General features: G+C 44.1%; 1 protein-coding gene across 13 annotated transcripts in view; it reads left to right on the top strand.

The window, feature by feature from the left end:
* Positions 1-22,986, top strand: part of LOC121540404 (disks large homolog 1-like) — a 309,734-nt gene that overhangs the window by 171,480 nt on the left and 115,268 nt on the right. For 12 of the 13 annotated variants that reach the window (XR_006657467.1, XR_006657468.1, XM_045207754.1 and 9 more), the window contains one exon: positions 19,389-19,442. Coding sequence is in view for 11 of the 13 variants with exons in the window: in XM_045207754.1 (XP_045063689.1) it covers positions 19,389-19,442 (54 nt within the window). In the remaining 2 variants the exon portion in view is untranslated. Of the gene's footprint in view, positions 1-18,880; positions 19,250-19,388; positions 19,443-22,986 lie in introns of those variants that run through there. The other variant, XM_045207750.1, reaches the window with a different exon arrangement.

Genomic DNA, 22,986 nt, shown 5'->3' with positions numbered 1-22,986 from the left:
TGACTTAAATCTACTTGAAAATCTATGGTTGACCTGAAAATGGTTGTCTAGCAATGATCAACAACAAATATGACAGAGCTTGAAGAATTTTGAAAAAAAGAATGGGCAAATGTTGCACAATCCAGGTGTGGAACGCTCTTACAGACTTACCCAGAAAGACTCACAGCTGTAATTGCTGCCAAAGATGTTTCTACAAAGTATTGACTCAGGGGTGTGAATACTTATGTAAATGAGATATTTTTATATTTCATTTTCAATACATTTGCAAACATTTCTAAAAAAGTGTTTTCACTTTGTCATTATTTGGTATTATGTCTAGACAGATGAGAAAAAAAATCAATTTAATTAATTTTGAATTCATGCTGTAACACAACAAAATGTGGAATAAATCAAGGGGTATGAATTCTTTCTGAAGGCACTGTATGTGAATGGTGTACTTTATATAATGGTGTGTATAGACAGTATGGACAGTATATGAGTAGAAAAGGTGTGTACAGCATTAACTGTGGATGGGGGCGTGCTCTCGCAGCTCCTTCGTTTCATTGATGTTGAAGGAGAGGTTATTTTCCTGGCACCACTCCGCCAGGGCTCTCACCTCCTCCCTGTAGGCTCGTCGCTGTTGGTAATTAGGCCTACCACTGTTGTATCATCAGCAAACTTGATAGAGTTGGAGACGTGCGTGGCCACGCAGTCATGGGTGAACAGGGAGTACAGGATGGGGCTGAGCACGCACCCCTGTTGGGAACCCGTGTTGAGGATCAGTGTGGCACTATGGTGTTGAACGCTGAGCTGTAGTCAGTGAACATAATTCTCACGTATGTGTTCCTTTTGTCCAGGTGGGAAAGGGCAGTGTGGAGTGCAATAGATATTGCGTCATCTGTGGATCTGTTGGGGCAGTATGCATATTGGAGTGGGTCCAGGGTGTCTGGGATGATGGTTTTTATGTAAGCCATGACCACCCTTTCAAAGCATTTCATAGCTACAGTTGTGAGTGCTATAGGGCAATAGTCATTCAGACAGGTTACCTTGGTGTTCTTGGGCACAGGGACTATGGTGGTAAGCTTGAAACATGTAGGTATTACAGACTGGTCAGGGAGAGGTTGAAAATGTCAGTGAAGACACTTGCCAGCTTTTCAGCGCATGCTTTGAGTATGCATCCTGGTAATCCATCTGGCCCTGCGGCCTTGTGAATGTTAACCTGTTGAAAGGTCTTACTCACGCATGGTTCAGTGTTGCTAGTTTTGAAGCGAGCATAGAAGGTATTTAGCTCGTCTGGTAGGCTCCCGTCACTGGACAGCTCGCTGCTGGGTGTCCCTTTGTAATCCATTACAGTTTGCAAGCCCTGCCACATCCGACGAGTGTCAGAGCCAATGTAGTAGGATTCGATCTTGGTCCTGTATTGACGCTTTGCCTGTTAGATGGTTCGTCAGAAGGCATAGCGGTATGTCTGATAAGTGTCCCGCCCCTTGAAAGCAGCAGCTCTAACCTTTAGCTCAGTGCAGATGTTGCCTGCAATCCATGGCTTCTGGTTGGGATATGTATGTATGGGCCAATTGTGTGCCACCCTATGGGACTCCCGATCGTGGACGGTTGTGATACAGCCCAGGATCGAACCTGGGTCTGTAGTGACACCTCTAGCACTGCGATGCAGTGCCTTAGACTGCTGCGCCAATCGGAAGGCCCCTATCGATGCACTTATTAATGAAGCCGGTGACTGATGCAGTAAAGTCATCAATGCCATCGGATCAATCCCTGAACATACTCCATTCTGTGCTAGCGAAACAGTCCTGTAGCTTAGCATCCGCTTCATCGGACTACTTCTGTATTAATCTGGTACTTCCTGTTTGAGTTTTTGCTTGTGAGCAGGAGAATAGAGTTATGGTCAGATTTTCCAAATGGAGGCCGAGGGAGAGCTTTGTATGCATCTTTGTGTGTGGAGTAAAGGTGATATAGAGTTTTTTCACCTCTAGTTGCACAGGTGACATGCTGGTAGAAATGAGGTGAAATGGATTTCAGTTTTCCTGCATGAAAATCACCGGCCACTAGGAGCTCCGCCTCTGGGTGAGCATTTTCTTGTTTACTTATGGCCCCGTGGTCCTCTGTAGCTCAGCTGGTAGAGCACGGCGCTTGTAACGCCAAGGTAGTGGGTTCGATCCCCGGGACCACCCATACACAAAAAAATAATAATTATGCACGCATGACTGTAAGTTGCTTTGGATAAAAGCGTCTGCTAAATGGCATATTATATTATATTATATACAGCTCGTTGAGTGCGGTCTTTGTGCCAGCATCGGTTTTTGGAAGTAAATAGACAGCTACGAAAAATATAGATAAAAACTATTGGTAAATAGGATGGTCTACAGCTTATCATGAGGTATTCTAACTCAGGCAAGCAGAACCTTGAGACTTCCTTAATATTACAGATTGCGCATCAGTTTTTGTTGACAAAGAGACACACACCCCCTCCCCAGAGCTTTCCCAACGCTACCATTCTGTCCTGCCGATGTATAGAAAAACCCGCTAGAATTAGATTTACTTGTTCAGCCACGACACCAATGTACATCTGAGAAAGGATATCACAGTTCTTCAGATCACGTTGATAGAATAGTCTCGAACGGAGCTCAGCCAGTTTCTTCTCCAGTGATTGCACATTCGCCAACAGAACGGAAGGAAGAGGCAATTTATCCACTCTCCGACATAGTCTTGTCAGGTATCCCGCACGCCGTCCTCTATAGCACCGTCTCCTCCTTCTTCGAGTGTCGGGGATTTGGGCCTGGTCCGGGATAATCATTATGTGTTTTGCTTCTGACTCATTGAAGTAGAAGTCCTCGTCCAAATCGAGGTTAGTGAAAGCTATATTGATCTCCAGAAGGTCTTTTTGATCATAGGAAACTATGGCAGAAACATAATGTGCAAAAAAAGTTACGATTAGCGCAAAAAATATACAAAATTGGTCAGGAGCCCGTAAAACGGCCGCTATTCCCTCCAGCGCCCTCTACCCTGAAGAGAGCAAATTCAACTCTGCAGCCACGGTTTCTCCCGTAAAAATCTTGCACGGGCTCAGTATCAGAGCATGATGAACTGCTCTCATGAGAACTTAGAAATGATGAAAGCAGGTGTATTCATCAACAAGCAGTAGGCCTACCCCTTAATTGGTGCCAGTCCAGATGGACTTGTCAGTTGTAATTGCTATAGAATAATCTGTGTGGAAATCAAATATCCTTTCTGCCAGAGGAAGGATCCTGTCAAACCAGGAGATGAGCATGGAGGAGTGAAATGTCTGGAAGCAGGAGATTACATTTACATTTTAGTCATTTAGCAGACGCTCTTATCCAGAGCGACTTACAGTTAGTGAGTGCATACATTTTCATACTTTTTTCATACTGGCCCCCCATGGGAAACAAACCCACAACCCTGGGGTTGCAAGCGCCGTGCTCTACCAACTGAGCTACACAGGATCCTTAGCTTAAAACACACACACACACACACTACTGCTACTAAGTATTCACTCGACCTAGAATACCTCACAATCAAATGCCGACCGTATTACCTCCCAAGATAATTATCTGCGGTTATAGTCACAGCCGTGTATTTCCCCCCCAAACCGATACCACGACAGCCCTCAAAGAACTACACTGGACGTTATGCAAACTGGAAACCACATATCCTGAGGCCGCATTTATTGTAGCTGGGGATTTTAACAAAGCAAATTTGAGGAAAACACTACCGAAGTTCTGTAGCACTCGCTCTGAGAAAACATTAGACCACTGCTACTCAGCTTTTCGAAATGCCTACCTCCCCCGCCCTCCCTTCGGCAAATCTGATCACAACTATATTTTGTTCCTCCCTTCCTATAGGCAGAAACTCAAACAGGAAGTACCCGTGCTAAGGACTATTCAATCCTGGTCTGACCAATCGGAATCCATGCTTCAAGATTGTTTTGATCCCACGGACTGGGATATGTTCCGGGTAGCCTTTGAGAATAACATTGACAAATACACGGATACGGTTCATCAGGAAGTGTATAGGAGATGTTGTACCCACTGTGACTATTAAAACCTACCCAAACCAGAAACCGTGGATAAATGGCAGCATTCGCGCAAAACTGAAAGTGCGAACCACAGCATTTAACCATGGCAAGGAGACTGGGAATATGGCTGAATACAAACAATGTAGTTATTCCCTCCGTAAGGCAATCAAACAGAAAAAAAACTTCAGAATAGAGACAAAGTGCAGTCGCAATTCAACGGCTCAGACACAAGATGTATGTGGCAGGGTCTACAGACAACCTCAGACTACAAAGGGAAAACCAGCAATGCGGACACCGACGTCTTACTTACGGATAAGCTAAAGACCTTCTTCGCCCGCTTTGAGGATAACACAGTGCCACCGAAGCGGCCCGCTACCAAAGGACTGTGGGCTCTCCCTCTCAGTGGCCGGCGTGAGTAAGACATTTAAGCGTCTTAACCCTCGCAAGGCTGCCGGCTCAGACGGCATCCCTAGCCGAGTCCTCAGAGCATGCACAGACAAGCTGGCTGGAGTGTTTACGGACATATTCAATCTCTCCCTATCCCAGTCTGCTGTCCCCACTTGCTTCAAGATGTCCACCATCATTCCTGTACTCAAGAAAGCAAAGGTAACTGAACTAAATGACTATCGCCCCATAGCACGCACTTCTGTCATCATTAAGTGTTTTGAGAGGCTAGTTAAGGATCATATCATCTCTACCTTACCTGACACCCTAGACCCATTTAAAATCGCCATCGCACTGCACACTTCCCTTTCCCATCTGGACAAGAGGAATACCTATGTAGGAATGATGTTCATTGACTCTAGCTCATCATTCAACACCATAGTACCATCCAAGCTCATCATTAAGCTCGGGGCCCTGGGTCTGAATCCCATCCTGTGCAACTGGGTCCTGGACTTCCTGACGGGCGCCCCCAGGTGGTGAAGGTAGGAAACCACACCTCCACTTCGCTCAACACAGGGGCCCCACAAGGGTGCGTGCTCAGCCCCCTCCTGTATACCCTGTTCACCCATGACTGCGTTGCCACGCACGCCACAGTAGTAAGCCAGATTACCAACAATGACGCCCCTACAGGGAGGAGGTGAGGGCCCTGGAAGTGTGGTGCCAGGAAAATTATCTCTCATTCAACGTCAACAAAACAAAGGAGCTGATCGTGGACTTCAGGAAACAGCAGAGGGAGCCCGCCCCTATCCACATCGACGGGATCGCAGTGGAGAAGGTGGAAAGCTTCAAGTTCCTCAGTGTACACGTCACTGACGATCTGAAATGGTAATTCGCAGAGTACGACCCTACCTTACACAGAAAGCGGCACAGGTCCTAATCCAGGCACTTGTCATCTCCCGTCTGGATTACTGCAACTCGCTGTTGGCTGGACTCCCAGCCTGTGCCATTAAACCCCTTCAACTTATCCAGAACGCTGCAGCCCGTCTGGTGTTCAACCTTCCCAAGTTCTCTCATGTCACCCCGCTCCTCCGCACACTCCACTGGCTTCCAGTTGAGGCTTGCATCTACTACAAGACCATGGTGCTTGCCTACGGAGCTGTGAGGGGAACAGCTCCTCCTTACCTTCAGGCTCTGATCAGACCCTACACCCAAACGAGGGCACTACGTTCATCCACCTCTGGCCTGCTAGCTCCCCTACCTCTACGGAAGCACAATTCCCGTAGAGGTAGGGGCTATTCGCTGCTCTGGCACCCCAATGGTGGAACAAGCTCCCCCACAGCGCCAGGACAGCGGAGTCACTGACCACCTTCCGGAGACACTTGAAACCCTACCTCTTTAAGGAATACCTGGAATAGTATAAAGTAATATTCTTCCCCCACCCCCCTTAAAAAAAAAAAAAAAAAAGTTTGTAAGTCGCTCTGGATAAGAGCGTCTGCTAAATGATGTAAATGTAATGTAAATGTCCACCTACACAGACAGTGTGGTGAAGAAGGTGCAACAGTGCCTCTTTAACCTCAGGAGCCTGAAGAAATATGTTTTGGCACCTAAAACCCTCACAAACATTACATTTTCTTGGCTCCTATGCACAATTGAGAGCATCCTGTCGGGCTATATCACCGCCTGGTACTGCAACCGCACCCCCTGCAACCGCAGGGCTCTCCATTGGGTGGTGCGGTCTGCCCAACGCATCACCGGGGGCAAACTAACTGCCCTCCAGGACACCTACAGCACCTGATGTCACAGGAAGGCCAGAAAGATAATCAACGACAACAGCCACCCGAGCCACTGCCTGTTCACCCCACTATCATCCAGAAGGCGAGGTCATTACAGGTGCATCAAAGCTGGGACCGAGAGACTGAAAAACAGCTTCTATCTCAAGGCCATCGGACTGTTAAATAGCCAACACTAGGCAGCTTCCACCCGGTTACGTAACCCTGCACCTTAGAGGCTGCTGCCCTAAATACATAGACTTTAAATAACTGGCCACTTTAATAATGGAACACTAGTCACTTTTTAATAATGTTTACATATTTTTGCTTCACTCATCTCTTATGTACACTACCGTTCAAAAGTTTGGGGTCACTTAGAAATGGCCTTGTTTTCCATGAAAACATACATTCAATGAGTTTGAATAAGAAATATAGCAAAATGCATAGGAAATGTAGTCATTGACAAGGTTAGAAATAATGATTTTTAATAGAAATAATAATTGTGTCCTTCAAACTTTGCTTTCGTCAAAGAATCCTCCATTTGCAGCAATTACAGCCTTGCAGACCTTTGGCATTCTAGTTGTCAATTTGTTGAGGTCATCTGAAGAGATTTCACCCCATGCTTCCTGAAGCACCTCCCACAAATTGGATTGGCTTGGTGGGCACTTCTTACGTACCATACGGTCAAGCTGCTTCCACAACAGCTCAATAGGGTTGAGATCCGGTGACTGTGCTGGCCACTCCATTATAGACAGCATACCACCTGACTGCTTCTTCAAATCAAATCAAATCAAATCAAATTGTATTGCGCCGAATACAACAGGTGCAGACATTACAGTGAAATGGTTACTTACAGCCCTTAACCAACAGTGCATTTATTTTAAACAAAAAAAGTAAAAATAAAACAACAACAAAAAAAGTGTTGAGAAAAAAAAGAGCAGAAGTAAAATAAAGTGAAAGTAGGGAGGCTATATATACAGGGGGGTACCGTTGCAGAGTCAATGTGCGGGGGCACCGGCTAGTTGAGGTAGTTGAGGTAATATGTACATGTGGGTAGAGGTAAAGTGACTATGCATAAATACTTAACAGAGTAGCAGCAGCGGCAGCGTAAAAAGGATGGGGTGGGGGGGCAGTGCAAATAGTCCGGGTAGCCATGATTAGCTGTTCAGGAGTCTTATGGCTTGGGGGTAGAAGCTGTTGAGAAGTCTTTTGGACCTAGACTTGGCACTCCGGTACCGCATGCCGTGCGGTAGCAGAGAGAACAGTCTATGACTAGGGTGGCTGGAGTCTTTGACAATTTTGAGGGCCTTCCTCTGACACCGCCTGGTATAGAGGTCCTGGATGGCAGGAAGCTTTGCCCCAGTGATGTACTGGGCCGTACGCACTACCCTCTGTAGTGCCTTGCGGTCGGAGGCCAAGCAGTTGCCATACCAGGCGGTGATGCAACCAGTCAGGATGCTCTCGATGGTGCAGCTGTAGAATTTTTTGAGGATCTGAGGTCCCATGCCAAATATTTTTAGTCTCCTGAGGGGGAATAGGCTTTGTCGTGCCCTCTTCACGACTGTCTTGGTGTGTTTGGACCATGATAGTTCGTTGGTGATGTGGACACCAAGGAACTTGAAGCTCTCAACCTGTTCCACTACAGCCCCGTCGATGAGAATGGGGGCGTGCTCAGTCCTCTTTTTTTTCCTGTAGTCCACAATCATCTCCTTTGTCTTGGTCACGTTGAGGGCGAGGTTGTTGTCCTGGCACCACACGGCCAGATCTCTGACCTCCTCCCCTATAGGCTGTCTCATCGTTGTCGGTGATCAGGCCTACCACTGTTGTGTCGTCGGCAAACTTAATGATGGTGTTGGAGTCGTGCCTGGCCATGCAGTCATGGGTGAACAGAGAGTACAGGAGGGGGACTGAGCACGCACCCCTGAGGGGCCCCCGTGTTGAGGATCAGTGTGGCAGATGTGTTGTTACCTACCCTTACCACCTGGGGGCGGCCCGTCAGGAAGTCCAGGATCCAGTTGCAGAGGGAGGTGTTTAGTCCCAGGATCCTTAGCTTAGTGATGAGCTTAGAGGGCACTATGGTGTTGAATGCTGAGCTGTAGTCAATGAATAGCATTCTCACGTAGGTGTTCCTCTTGTCCAGGTGGGAAAGGGCAGTGTGGAGTGCAATAGAGATTGCATCATCTGTGGATCTGTTGGGGCGGTATGCAAATTGGAGTGGGTCTAGGGTTTCTGGGATAATGCTGTTGATGTGAGCCATGACCAGCCTTTCAAAGCACTTCATGGCTACAGACGTCAGTGCTACGGGTCGGTAGTCATTTAGGCAGGTTATCTTAGAGTCCTTGGTCACGGGACTATGGTGGTCTGCTTGAAACATGTTGGTATTACAGACTCAGTCAGGGACATGTTGAAAATGTCAGTGAAGACACTTGCCAGTTGGTCAGCACATGCTCGGAGTACACGTCCTGGTAATCCGTCTGGCCCTGCGGCCTTGTGAATGTTGACCTGCTTAAAAGTCTTACTCACATCGGCTACGGAGAGCGTGATCACATAGTCATCCGGAACAGCTGGTGCTCTCATGCATGCTTCAGTGTTGCTTGCCTCGAAGCGAGCATAGAAGTGGTTTAGCTCGTCTGGTAGGCTTGTGTCACTGGGCAGCTCGCGGCTGTGCTTCCCTTTGTAGTCTGTAATAGTTTTCAAGCCCTGCCACATCCGACGAGCGTCAGAGCCAGTGTAGTACGATTCAATCTTAGACCTGTATTGACTCTTTGCCTGTTTGATGGTTCGTCGGAGGTCATAGCGGGATTTCTTATAAGCGTCCGGGTTAGAGTCCCGTTCCTTGAAAGCGGCAGCTCTACCCTTTAGCTCAGTGCGGATGTTTCCTGTAATCCATGGCTTCTGGTTGGGGTATGTACGTACGGTCACTGTGGGGACGACATCATCGATGCACTTATTGATGAAGCCAGTGACTGATGTGGTGTACTCCTCAATGCTGTCTGAAGAATCGCGGAACATGTTCCAGTCTGTGCTAGCAAAACAGTCCTGTAGCTTAGCATCTGCGTCATCGGACCACTTTTTTATTAACCGAGTCACTGGTGCTTCCTGCTTTAGTTTTTGCTTATAAGCAGGAATCAGGAGGATAGAGTTATGGTCAGATTTGCCAAATGGAGGGCGAGGGAGAGCTTTGTATGCGTCTCTGTGTGTGGAGTAAATGTGGCCTAGAGTTTTTTTTCCCTGTGGTTGCACATTTAACATGCTGGTAGAAATTAGGTAGAACGGATTTAAGTTTCCCTGCATTAAAGTCCCCGGCCACTAGGAGCGCTGCATCTGGATGAGCATTTTCCTGTTGATTAATGGCCTTGTACATAGACAGCTATGAAAAATATAGATGAAAACTCTCTTGGTAAATAGTGTGGTCTACAGCTTATCATAAGATACTCTACCTCAGGCGAGCAAAACCTCGAGACTTCCTTAGTATTTGATTTTGTGCACCAGCTGTTGTTTACAAATATACACAGACCGCCACCCCTTGTCTTACCGGAGTCAGCCGTTCTGTCCTGCCGATGTAGCGTATAGCCTGCTAGCTGAATGTTATCATTGTCGTCGTTCAGCCACGACTCGGTGAAACATAAGATATTACAGTTTTTAATGTCCCGTTGGTAGGATAACCGTAATCTTAAGTCGTCCACTTTATTTTCAAAAGATTGAACGTTGGCTAATAGGATTGATGGAAGAGGCAGTTTACTCGCTCGCCGTCGGATCCTTACAAGGCACCCCGATCTACGTCCACGATATCTCCGTCTCTTCCTCACGCGAATGACGGGGATTTGGGCCTTGTCGGGTGTCTGTATGATATCCTTCGCGGCCGCCTCGTTGAAGAAAAAATGTTTGTCCAATACGAGGTGAGTAATCGCTGTCCTGATATCCAGAAGCTCTTTTTGGTTATAAGAGACGGTGGCAGAAACATTATGTACAAAATAAATTACAAATAACGCGGAAAAACACACATAATAGTACAATTGGTTAGAGGGCTGTAAAAGGGCAGCCATCTTGTTGCAGGAGGAAATTGGCTCCAATCAAGCGCCGTCCACAGGGTATGGCATGGCGTTGCAAAATGGAGTGATAGCCTTCCTTCTTCAATATCCCTTTTACCCTGTAGATATCTCCCACTTTACCACCACCAAAGCACCCCCAGACCATCACATTGCCTCCACTATGCTTGACAGATGGCATCAAGCACTCCTCTAGCATATTTTCATTTGGTCTGCGTTTCACAAATATTATTCTTTGTGATCCGAACACCTCAATGTGTCTGTCCATAAGACTTTTTTCCAATCTTCATCAGTCCAGTGTCTGTGTTCATTTTTCCAATCTTCATCTTTTCTTTTTATTGGCCAGTCTGAGATATAGCTTTTTCTTTGCAACTCTGCCTAGAAGTTCAGTGGAAGGAGGAAAAAGTAAGGAACATGTCTGTCGGCCCTGCATTAAAGAACATAATTGGTTAAAGAAAATTGTGATAAATAAAAAAGTATACCAATTTCATTTAAGGACCAAAGGATTGACAGCCGTCAATAGTTGGGAAGAGATTTTTGACGTACCGATTCCATGGCATAGTGTTTATGAACTGATACGCAAAACGACGCCATATTCAAAACTTAGAATTTTTCAATTTCAATTATTATATACAATTCTTGTTACCAATAGAATGTTATTTGTATGGGGGATACAATCTTCGCAGCTCTGCAGATTTTGCTGCGAAGAGACAGAATCATTAGATCATTTGTTTTGGTTCTGTCCATTTGTAGCTTGTTTTTGGACACAGGTCCAGGAATGGCTAAAGGATTGCAATATTTACCTGGAGCTAACCCTGCAGATAGCATTACTGGGTGATCTGAAAAGTCATAGTCAATTGATCAATAATATAATAATACTTTTAGCAAAAATGTTTATTTACAATTTACGATCTGTAGAAACAATGAGAATAGAAAGGTTCAGAACTTTTGTAAAACATCACAGTACAGTTGAAAAATATATGGCAAATAGAAATCTAAAATGGATGGTGTTAAGAGATAGACGGGTGGTGTTGAATGAAGTTGAAGGATGGGACTAATAACAACTAACAACAACTAATAACAACAAGATAACTAATGTAAAGCATACTGTGTCCATAATAAGTATATAGGTTATAGGTTGAGAAACTTTGTGAAAGAGCACAATTAGAAAGATATGACATATAGAAGCAAACCGGATGGACATCATGAAAATGATTGTAGAGGTTGAGGGTAGAGGAAGTTCAGGAGTAAAAACAAACAAAATATAATTATTGTAACATTGACTGTGTCCATAAAATGTATATAGTATGTATAAGCTGGAAGTAGAGGCCTAAGCATTGTTGTTCACTAGTTTACTCCAATTAGGGAAGGGGTGGTGGGGTTGGAAAGTAATAAAGGGAAATATATTTTTTAAAAGGATATGTATATGTGTATGTATATGTATTTATGTATATATATGTGTGTGTGTATGTATGTACAGTCGGAAGTTTACATACACTTAGGTTGGAGTCATTAAAACTCGTTTTTCAACCACTCCACAAATTTCTTGTTAACAATCTATAGATTTGGCAAGTCGGTTAGGACATCTACTTTGTGCATGACACAAGTAATTTTTCCAACAATTGTTTACAGACAGATTATTTCACTTATAATTCACTGTTTCACAATTCCAGTGGGTCAGAAGTTTACATACACTAAGTTGACTGTGCCTTTAAACAGGTTGGAAAATTCCAGAAAATGATGTCATGGCTTTAGAAGCTTCTGATAGGCTAATTGACATAATTTGAGTCAATTGGAGGAGTACCTGTGGATGTATTTCAAGGCCTACCTTCAAACTCAGTGCTTCTTTGCTTGACATCATGGGAAAATCAAAAGAAATCAGCCAAGACCTCAGAAAAAAGATTGTAGACCTCCACAAGTCTGGTTCATCCTTGGGAGCAATTTCCAAACGCCTGAAGGTACCACGTTCATGTCTACAAACAATAGTACGCAAGTATAAACACAATGGGACCACGCAGCCGTCATACTGCTCAGGAAGGAGACGCGTTCTGTCTCCTAGAGATGAATGTAGTTTGGTGCGAAAAGTGCAAATCAATTCCAGAACAACAGCAAAGGACCTTGTGAAGATGCTGGAGGAAACAGGTACAAAGTATCTACATTAAAACGAGCCCTATATCAACATAACCTGAAAGGCCGCTCAGCAAGGAAGAAGCCACTGCTCCAAAACCGGCATAAAAAAACCAGTTTACGGTTTGCAACTGCACATGGGGACAAAGATCATACTTTTTGGAGAAATGTCCTCTGGTCTGATGAAACAAAAATATAACTGTTTGGCGATAATGACCATCGTTATGTTTGCAGGAATAAGGGGAAGGCTTGCAAGCTGAAGAACACCACCCAACCGTGAAGCACGGGGTGGCAGCATCATGCTGTGGGGGTGCTTTGCTGCATGAGGGACTGGTGCACTTCACCAAATAGATGGCATCATGAGGAAGGAAAGTTGTGTGGATATATTGACGCAACATCTCAAGACATCAGTCAGGAAGTTAAAGCTTGGTCGCAAATGGGTCTTCCAAATGGACAATGACCCCAAGCATACTTCCAAAGTTGTGGCATAATGGCTTAAGGACAACAAAGTCAAGGTATTGGAGTGGCCATCACAAATCTCTGACCTCAATTCTATAGAAAATGTGTGGGCAGAACTAAATATATATATATATATATATATATATATATATATATATATATATATATATATATATATATATATATATATATATATATATATATTAGGTGTAACGATCCATCTACTACATCGATGTATCGATTTATATTCCTATGATCCAACCACATCGATCTGTGCTCGCGAGTTGGCCTTTTGGACAACATATATCGATCTAACATCGTTTTAAAATGTTATAAATCGATTGTATCGATACTAGGAAATAACCCATTGGATTTAAGCACGTCAGACTTTATATGGATGTTTTTTCTTAGCACTTTTAATGATAAAGGCTTTAAACATTACTCGATTCAGTCTGCCTATCCGTGACGTCATCGCGCAACAGCAGCGCAAAGGCGCAAAGACAACAAAACATAGCATGGCGGACGAAAGAGGAGAAGCCGACGAGCAAGAAATTATCAAGCCACCATTGCGGTCCTTACAAGAAACAGGAATCTAGGAAACTTCACCTGCACTGTCCAGTATCCAGGTATTTATTTCAGTCACACTGGTTGAATTTTTGGCTAAAAGGTTACTGAATCGATTTCAAGTCACTGAATCGTTTCGGATCGTATCGTTCTAAATGAACCAATATCGTCCTTGAATCGTATCGACAACCACGAATCGTGATACAAATCGAATCGTTGTTAAAACGAATCGTTACACCCCTAATATATATATATATATATATATACGTGAGGAGGGTATGCGAGGTGGGGTGCTGAGGGATTATTTAAGAAGTTCTTTGAGGTAGGGTTTCAGATGTTTTCGGAAGATGGTCAGGAAATCTGCTGTCCTAGCTTCAGGGGGAAGCGGGTTCCACCATTGGGGTGCCAAGACAGAGAAGAGCTTGGACTAGGCTCAGCAGGAGCTGCCCTCCCATAGGGGTGGGAGGGCCAAGAGACCAGAGTTGGCAGAACGGAGTGCTCGGGTTGGTGTGTAGGGTTTGAGCATAGACTGAAGGTAGGGAGGGGCAGTTCCTCTTGCTGCACCGTAGGAAAGTACATGGTCTTGTAGTGGATGTGAGCTTCGACTGGAAGCCAGTGTAGTGTGCGGAGGAGTGGAGTGACATGGAAGAACCTGGAAAGTGTTAACACCAGGCGGGCTGCAGCATTCTGGATAAGTTGCAGGGGTTTGATGGCACAAGCGGGGAGCCCAGCCAACTAGGAGTTGCAGTAGTCCAGACGGGGGATGACAAGTTCCTGAATTAGGACCTGCGCCGCTTCCTGTGTGAGGTAGGGTCGTACTCTACGGATGTTGTAGAGCATGACCCTGTAGGAGTTAGTCACTGCTTTGATGTTTGCAGAGACCGACAGGATGTTGTCCAGAGTCACGCCTAGGGCTGTGGCGGTCACAAAATTTTGCCAGCCGTTGATTGTCAAGCAAATAACTGTCGGTCTCACGGTAATTGACGTTAATTAAGATAAACACATTTAGCATCTCTTGGATTCCACACATAGACTACAAGCCACTGATGCAGACCTTTGGAACATCTACATTTAAAAAAGTCTAATAAATCCATGTAGTATAGCCTATATCTTCACAATAAATCCATTATTTATTTTAGAAAGGTCTAAAGAAGCATGATGAAGAAAATGTAGTCTATTTCAGAAGAACAGAATAGCATACTCGGAGTTGTCCTTATGTTAGGTCCTGATCTGGCTATGCTGAATGGCAGACAAGATTTGCTTAGAATTCCGTGGCATTATTTTATATTATTTTATAGTAAGAAGAATACAATTGAACAAAGCTGAATAAAATAACGATTTGAGGGAGTACGCACATGCGGCTATTCTGTGTTGAGTGGTTAACAAAGAAATAGGTTCTCTTATATGCTTAATTTAGAGTTAATAATGGAACTTTAGTTGTTCTACAAACGTTGGGCTATATGTATTGATTTTTAATACATTGTAAGGATGCATAATGTGACTCTGATGATTTGAAAAAAGTAGCTTGAAAGGCATAAGCTCTGCTTTGTTGTTTTGTGCAGGTTGTACACACTTTATCAGTCTCTCATTCACAATTTGACAAGCACTTGATAATGCCTCGAATTTCACGGCGGCATCCCCTTTGTGTGGCCGTAATGCACCCTAAAAAAATCCATGCCTTTTGTAACCAGTAGCCGTTGTGCCCTTCTCCCTGAGTTCTGCACGCTCCGAAGCACCACCTGGCTCTCCATCAGGTGATCGGGTCTTTCTCACAGGCTACAAGTGAAGACTGACACATCGGGGACGCAACTGTGCGCGTCCTTATCCAATTCTGAGGTGCATATTGAAGATATTGGAAGAACTGTCCACATTTACTTTTCATCAGCCAACAAGAACAAAAGCAGTAGCCTATGTCAATCTACTATCCACCATAGTACAAAAGTCAACCTATTCTATTCTGTGCGAGAAATAAATATTCCAAACATAGTCTGGGACAGTTGTGTAATGTGATAGATCCAAAATTAATACAACCACTAGCACCAAAAAAGCTTTTTTACACAATGTGGCTGATGCAGTAGATCAGAACGTTTAGCTTTAAATGTTGATAAACTATTAGGCTACGGTATTTCTTCACATTATAAGCACAGCAAATGTGCACATGGCAGTAGGCTAAAAGCACAAATATTCGATTAGCGGGAAAATACCATTATCAAATGCTTTTATTATAAAGGTGTATTTTTATGGTGAAAATGATCTTCCCCAAAATTGAAACGCACGCGCTGCTTATGTATGCCACTTAGGCTCTACACCCCCAGAAATGTGATTAATGTGCTTAATTTTAACAAGTTATTTGGCCACTTTCATTGTGATACAAACCCTATCAAAACATATAGGCCTATGGGCTAGGCTACATGAGGTGTGCGACTATGATTAGAAAAAGTTGCACAAAAAAAGGCTTTGTTTCTAATGCTGGGCATCATTCACAAGTGATAATATATAATTCAAAAGTGATGGGCTAATATTGTGACCCATCAGACTGTTCTTGATTGAATCTTGTCTTTACATATACTAAATAATATATGTGTGAAATTTTGTCTTTACATATACTAAATAATATATGTGTGAAATTTGTTTTGATTTAGAAAGGACCATTATCATGCACCTGTGTCGAAACAGGAGCAGCGGGAAAAAATAAATGTCTTCTATGCACTTAAATAGCGAATAGAGGATGCTTTCCCATGGTTCATTTTCATGCCAGCCAGGTAGGCTATACTCCTTTCGTAAAGAGAAGCAATGTGCTTAATACTAGGAAAGTTGAGAAATAAATATAGCAGGCCTAGGCTATAGAAAGCTGATGGGATCCTCCTCTTCTTAATAGAGGCCATCACTCTGTTTCCTCGCGCAATTGCATAGCCTATAGAAATGTTGCGCAACATGAGCTCATGGGCTCTCATGAAGTGTTTGATTAGATTTCTGATTACATTTGCATTGATGTCAGAGTGGTTAGAGGGACAATAGAGTGCTGAGTACCAGGCAGTTAGCAAGTTTGGTAGGCTACTAATGACCATCAGCAGCATCAGAGCTTGGAGAAGCCTAATTACCGTTACTAAACGGTCATGTAGAATTTGACTGCCTTCATGACTCGTGACCGCCGGTGTGGCGGTAATACGGTCACTGAAACAGCCCTAGTCATGCCAAGGTTCTTTGCACTCTGGGAAAGGTGACACTGTGGAGTTGTCAACCGTTATGGAGAGGTCTTGGAGTGGGCAGACCTTCCCCGGGAGGAAAATCAGCTCTGTTTTGTCGGGGTTGAGCTTGAGGTGGTGGGCCGACATCAAAGCTGAGATGTCTGCCAGGCACGCAGAGATGCGTTTCGCCACCTGGCTCTCAGAAGGGAGGAAGGAGAAGAGTAGTTAAGTGTCATCCACATAGCAATGATAGAAGAGACCATTTGAGGATATGACGGAGCCGAGTGACTTGGTGTATAGAGAGAAGAGGGGGACACCAGTAGTGAGAGTACGTGGTGCAGACACAGATCCTGCCAGGTAGGATGCAATCCAAGAGTGTGCTGAGCCTCAGACGCCCAGCCCTGAGACGGTTTAGAGGAGGATTGGATGGTTCATGGTGTCGAAGGCAGTGGATAGATCTAGGAGGATGAGAACTGAGGAGAGAGAGTCAGCTTTGGCAGTGTGGAGAGCCTCCATTAGGGTCAAGAAGATTGTTCTGAGAGAGATAACAAGAGAGTTTGTCAGAGACAGCACGCTCAAGTGTTTTGTAAATAAAAGAAAGAAGGGATACTGGTCTGTAGTTTCTGACGTTAGAGGGGTCGTGTGTTGGTTTCTTGAGGAGGGGAGCGATTCTGGCCATTTTGAAGTCAGAGGGGATGCAGCCAGTGGTCAGGGATGAGTTGGTAAGGGAAATGAGGAATGGGAGAAGGTCTCCAGAGATGGTCTGGAGAAGGGAGGAGGGGATGGGGATCGGGTCGAGCGGGCAGGTTGTTGGGTGGCCAGACCTAACTAGTCGCAGGATTTCATCTGAAGAGAGGGGAGAAAGAGGTCAGGGCGTAGGGTAGTTATGTGTGAGTGGGACAGGTGGACTCTATAGGCTGAGTGAATGAGGAGCGGATGTTGTCATCCTTCTTATCAAAGTGGTTGACAAAGTTGTCCGCAGAGAGGGAGGGGGCGGGGTGGAGGATTAAGGAGGGACGACCTCACTAGGGAAGTGGAAAATAGTTTCCTAGGCAGACGCTTGAAATTTAGAGTGACACAAAGTGGCTTTAGCTCTGGATACAGAGGAAGAGAAGGTAGAGAGGAGGGATTGAAAGGATGATAGCTCCTCTGGAAGTTTAGTTTTGTCTCACTTTTCTCTAAGCTGCCCGCAGCCCTGTTCTGTAAGCTCGTAATGAGTCATTCAGCCATGGAGCATGAGGGGAGGGCCGAGCCGGCCGGGAGGAAAGGGGACAGTGCGAGTCATAGGATACGGAAAGAGTAATGTTGAAGGAGACAGGAGGGAGAAGGATTTAGCAGAAGACAGAGATGATAGGATAAAAGAGGAGAGTAGTGGGAGAAAGAGAGCAAAGATTGCGACAGCGCATGACCATCTGGGTAGGGGCTGAGTGGCTAGGGTTGGAGGAGAGGGAGACAGAAAAGGAAACAAAGTAGTGATCAGAGACCTGGAAGGGGGTTGTAGTGAGATTAGTAGGAGAACAGCCTCTAGTAAAGAGGTCAAGCGTATTGCCTGCCTTGAGTTGGAGGAGACTGGGAAAGGGTGAGGTCAGAAGAGGCAAGGATGTTCACATCGTTCTTAGTACTCGGTCAATAACATAGTGGTAAATCCTGGCTGGATCCTCAGTCGCACAGAACAACACACCAAATCCCCAAACTCTTATCAATGGATGCACTTTGACAGCCTCTCTGATGCTGGGTGATTGAGCCCATTCTTCTCTCTCTCTCCATTTTCTCCTCTCATCCCCCTCTCCATAATCTACACACACATATGAGCCCTCAGCAGCTGCCACTATCAGACAATCCTCCCTCACTATCACATTATCACTCAGAACATTATCATATTTTCTCTCTCTCAAGTTCTCTCTTTCGATTTCTCTCTCACCTGTTTTCTGTCTCTCACCCACTCACTCAATCTCTCGATTTCTCTCTCTCTCTCTCTCTCTCTCTCTCTCTCTCTCACTCAATTTATCTCTATCTCTCTCACTCACTCACTCTCATTCTCTCACTCTCTATCTCTTTCTTTCTTTCTCTCTCTCACAAACACCCACTCTGTATCTCTTCCTCCCTCCCTTCATCATGTGTAGTGTGTGTATTCTGCCTGTGTGTCTATATGTGTTGTACCCTGACCCTTGACCTGCATTGCCGTTGTTTAGCAGCCAGATGTGGTGGTCCCGCCCCCTGTACCCATAATCCCTGTGATCCCTATACCAGCTGAGACCACTCATGCCATCTCTCCACCCTCCTCTCCACCCGTACCCACGTCACCCATGTCACAGGTCGTCCTCTCTTCTTGTCTCCTCTTTTCTGTTGCTGTTTTTTTTTTTTTTTACACCCCTCCCATTTGGCTTCTGTTTTGGTGGTGGTGGTGGAGTTTGAAGGATTAGTGTTTCTGAGGGAGAGATATTCACCTTTGGGTGATTGTTTTTACCTCCAGACCTGTAGGATAGATCAGCCCAGTGAAGCGCCAGAAGGAGTTGTCTGTTATTAAGGCTGTAGTTGGGGGTGTTTGGGTTGATGCTACAGCTATAGGCTTCAGGAGTTCTGCACAACAGAACAGTATGTCATGTCGCATATGGACCCATTCTGCCGGGATAATCTCTAGCCGACGCTTTCAGAATGTTCTACCAAAACATGCGGAGAGTATGTGATTATTTTGTCTCACAATTGTTTTGGGGTCTTTGTCCATTTTTTTGTCTTTTCTTTTTTTTGTCTTTTTTTTTAAAGCTTTTGCAACACACTGCCAGGGAATCGCTAAATATTTTGTGTTTTACTGTTGCAGGCGAACCCACCTCCAGTGGTGGTCAACACAGACAGCTTGGACACCCCAACATACGTAAGTCTGCATTTCTTTACGCACGCACACAGACAAACACTGAACTGAAATTAGCCACAAATAAACCAAATGGTTATTAGAGAACTGTTATGTAATTACCATGTCACCATGTAATGTCGACGATGTAGGCTAAGTACCAGGAAATAACGGACTACAAATAGAGTGTAACCATCCTGTTTGTTGTTTATGAAGCACATCGTAGTTGCTGTTAAAGTGAAATACCATTTAAAAGTTATAATCTATAATTGTTACCAGCCAGAGCTAGAAATCAAAGACACAAGCTACAGCCGTTGACTATTATGTCTGGTTTATCTACTTGGTGATTTCAACCTCTCTTTATATGCACCAACAACATTGTACTGTACATTTTACATGATTATTACTTTCTGTTACATTTCAATAACCAGGCTCACTGAAGCTCCCGAATGTCCAGAATAGTGTATTCATCTGGGCTGGGGAAATGCCTTCCATTCAGAATGTTTATTGCGATTACAAGCCAAATCATTATGCGTGGTCTAGTCTCCGTGCGTAATTCTGCTGAGGGGAATATAGAACGTACACTCATCCCCTGTAAACCCACTGCTCAATCTAATGGTCAGTGAATAGCACGTCTATTACAGTAACTGCTGTTCCCGGTGGAAATTGCTGGTGATGTGACTATTGCATAAGAACTCATCAGGTCCTCATGATAGCAGCATGGTAATAATAATAATATTAATAAGGAGAGGGCCATATACTAAGGGATGAGGTGTGAATTACAATAACCAGGGTGCCAGTTTTACACAGAGAAGATCGAGAAGGTGTGTGTGTGTGTGTGTGTGTGTGTGTGTGTGTGTGTGTGTGTGTGTGTGTGTGTGTGTGTGTGTGTGTGTGTGTGATACGACAAGATGCTTCTAAGACACCATTGGAGTTAAGATAGCTATTGTTCTCTTCTGAGCAGGTTAGAGAGAGAAGGCAACTTCACTCTACTGTAGTTCAGCCATCACACTGTCCACTGGCTACAGATCGTTTTTCTAGCTAAATAATGAGTTCGCTGCTACCTCCTCACAGAGAAACAGCGGAAAGTGCAGACCAGCCTATGCTAATAGATGTAAAACCTTTGGGAGGGTTGGATATCATACATTACATGTTGAACTGATTCTCTTGCCTTGTCTCTGTTACTCCCACCTGCTGGAGAATAGTTATTTGCTCTGAGGGTGTTACTATAGTTCTGTGCCCAGAGATTCCATTCCAACTCAGTGCTTGAGTGTATCTAGTGTTGAATACTTGACTTTGTCTCAGCAGCCTAGAGAATGACTGTTTGAGTTCAGTAGTGTTGCTTTCACTGACTGTCCTGTTCATCTGTTTCCCTAGGACTCTGATGACAGCATCAGAGGCCTCATTTATAAACGTAGCGTACATACAAAATATAACCCAAAATATGGGTCGGTTTTCACGCAAATGTTGGCATTTATAAAAACTGAACTTGATGTGAGAATATGCTTAGCTTCCCGCAAACTTCAGACCATGCGCACGCACAGTTTCTAGTGATTGAAGTATTGCATTGCAAGCAGGTAAGTAGCCTAGTATTTTGTGCAAATAGACAGGAATGCATTTGGTATTTAAAGGCCTTAGAGTCCCATCAGGGAGCTTAAAGCCTGGGTTACAGGATCACACTCAAATAGCCCAAATCATGGACATGGCCTTGTGTAACACTTTGGCATGCTGGGGTTGGTTGGGAGATTAATCTATTTATTTCCCTATTGCAATTTTTATTTAGGACCTCTAAACCTCTAATCCCTCCCCAGCACTCTATGTGTGTGTGTGTGTGTGTGTGTGTGTGTGCATATTATTTTATCCCTAACATTGTTATTCAACCAAACTGATTGAAAGAAAAAGTGGAAAAGGCAGTTTCTACTACACCAAATGTCTCTCATTGACCCTAATTTGGTTACCCTGGGAAAGAGAGAGAGAGCAAGAGAGTGAGAGAGAGAAAGAGAGACTGACATTTGGATCACTGATATTATGCATTTTGACACAATGAGACTGCATGTTTCGGTAATGAGTGTTGCATAGTTTGCCATTGAAAAATTGTACTGATCTCTATCAGGGATTCAGTAACCCAACAAATCATAAAAGTGTGCAATTTATTAATCCCAAATGACATGCATAATACTAAAATATCTGATCAATGCAATTGACTATAATCAGTAAAAGTACTGTAATTACATGAATGTATTTTAGATGGACATATTTATCCAAGGTCTTTACAGGTAATATTGGTGTATTAGGATGTAGATATTTGTGGTTTAAGGTATTTTACATGTATTTCTGAATTGAATTGGATCCTATGGGCAAATGGCATAACACAATATGCCTATAAAGTTTCTAAATACGTGAAATGTGGACCAAAAACTGTCTTGGGATATCAAACAACAGTATAGGCAAGTGTGAAAATAGGCACACATGTCAAAAGTGGTGGGGTTGCTCTTTGATGAAACACAAACTACCGATTGTGGCTTAAAGTAAGTTAAATGGGGTTTATACACCCCATATTTCTTGGCAAACCGTACTTAATCAAATAACTGTTTTACAAAAATGATTTACAATAGATTTAAGAAGTGTTCTTAGTAATTAAAGTCCCGCAGATCACTTCACTAAGTATAAAAACATGACCAAACCCGTTCACAGGGTTGGTTAACTCTTGAGGTTCCTCGGGTCTCCACTCATTACAATTACCGTATTTTCCGCACTATAAGGCGCACCGGAGTATAAGCCGCAGCAGCTAAATTGAATGATATTGAATGATGTGTACATATATAAGCCGCACTGGACTATAAGCCGCAGGTGTTTTAATGTTTAATTACCATATGTAAGGGTTCGTGCACAGAGGGGATTGTCGGGAAAGAGACAAACTGTCTCGCTCTCGTAATGTCTGTCTGTCTTGCTCTCGTTCTGTCTCTCGTTCTGTCTCTCGTACCACTCTCGGTTCAACTTTTACTTTTGCGCGCTACCTGTCTCACTCTTTTCCGGCCTCCAGCTTTTCCTGCTGGAGCCCGCCGCTTAAAGGTGGGGGGCGCGGACCGGTCATAGAGCCCATAGAGTTAAAGTTGGTGGACTGTAACCTGTAAAATCCATAGATTTAGGAGGTCTTCTAGTGGCCGTTAGCTGTAAAAAACCATAGATTAGCCGCACCGTTATATAAACCGCAGGGTCGAAAAATGGGAAAAAAGGCGCGGCTAATAGTCCGAAAATTACGGTAGATGTTCTGGTGCTGCTCGGGCAGTTTAGGGTGTTAATTGAGGACCTAGTACCTGAGGACTGTAACTGCTTTTCATAAATGTTGTGTTTTGTGTTGATTGATGGTTAACATTGTATTGTTGTTGTATTGTTATGATCAGGGCACCCTTGGGAATGAGACCATTGTCTTAATGGGGTTTCCCCTGAATAAAAAAAACAAAAAACAATCCTAATATGAGTCAGCAAACAATTGACCACATCACTAAAGCCCATTCTTGCCTCCATGTAATGGTTCTCTGACTTTTTCCCAATTTGAGGTTTTTAG

This window comes from Coregonus clupeaformis, chromosome 26 (genome assembly GCF_020615455.1).
Source record: "Coregonus clupeaformis isolate EN_2021a chromosome 26, ASM2061545v1, whole genome shotgun sequence".
In the NCBI taxonomy this organism is placed as follows: domain Eukaryota; kingdom Metazoa; phylum Chordata; class Actinopteri; order Salmoniformes; family Salmonidae; genus Coregonus; species Coregonus clupeaformis.
This window is presented reverse-complemented; position numbering and strand designations above follow the sequence as displayed.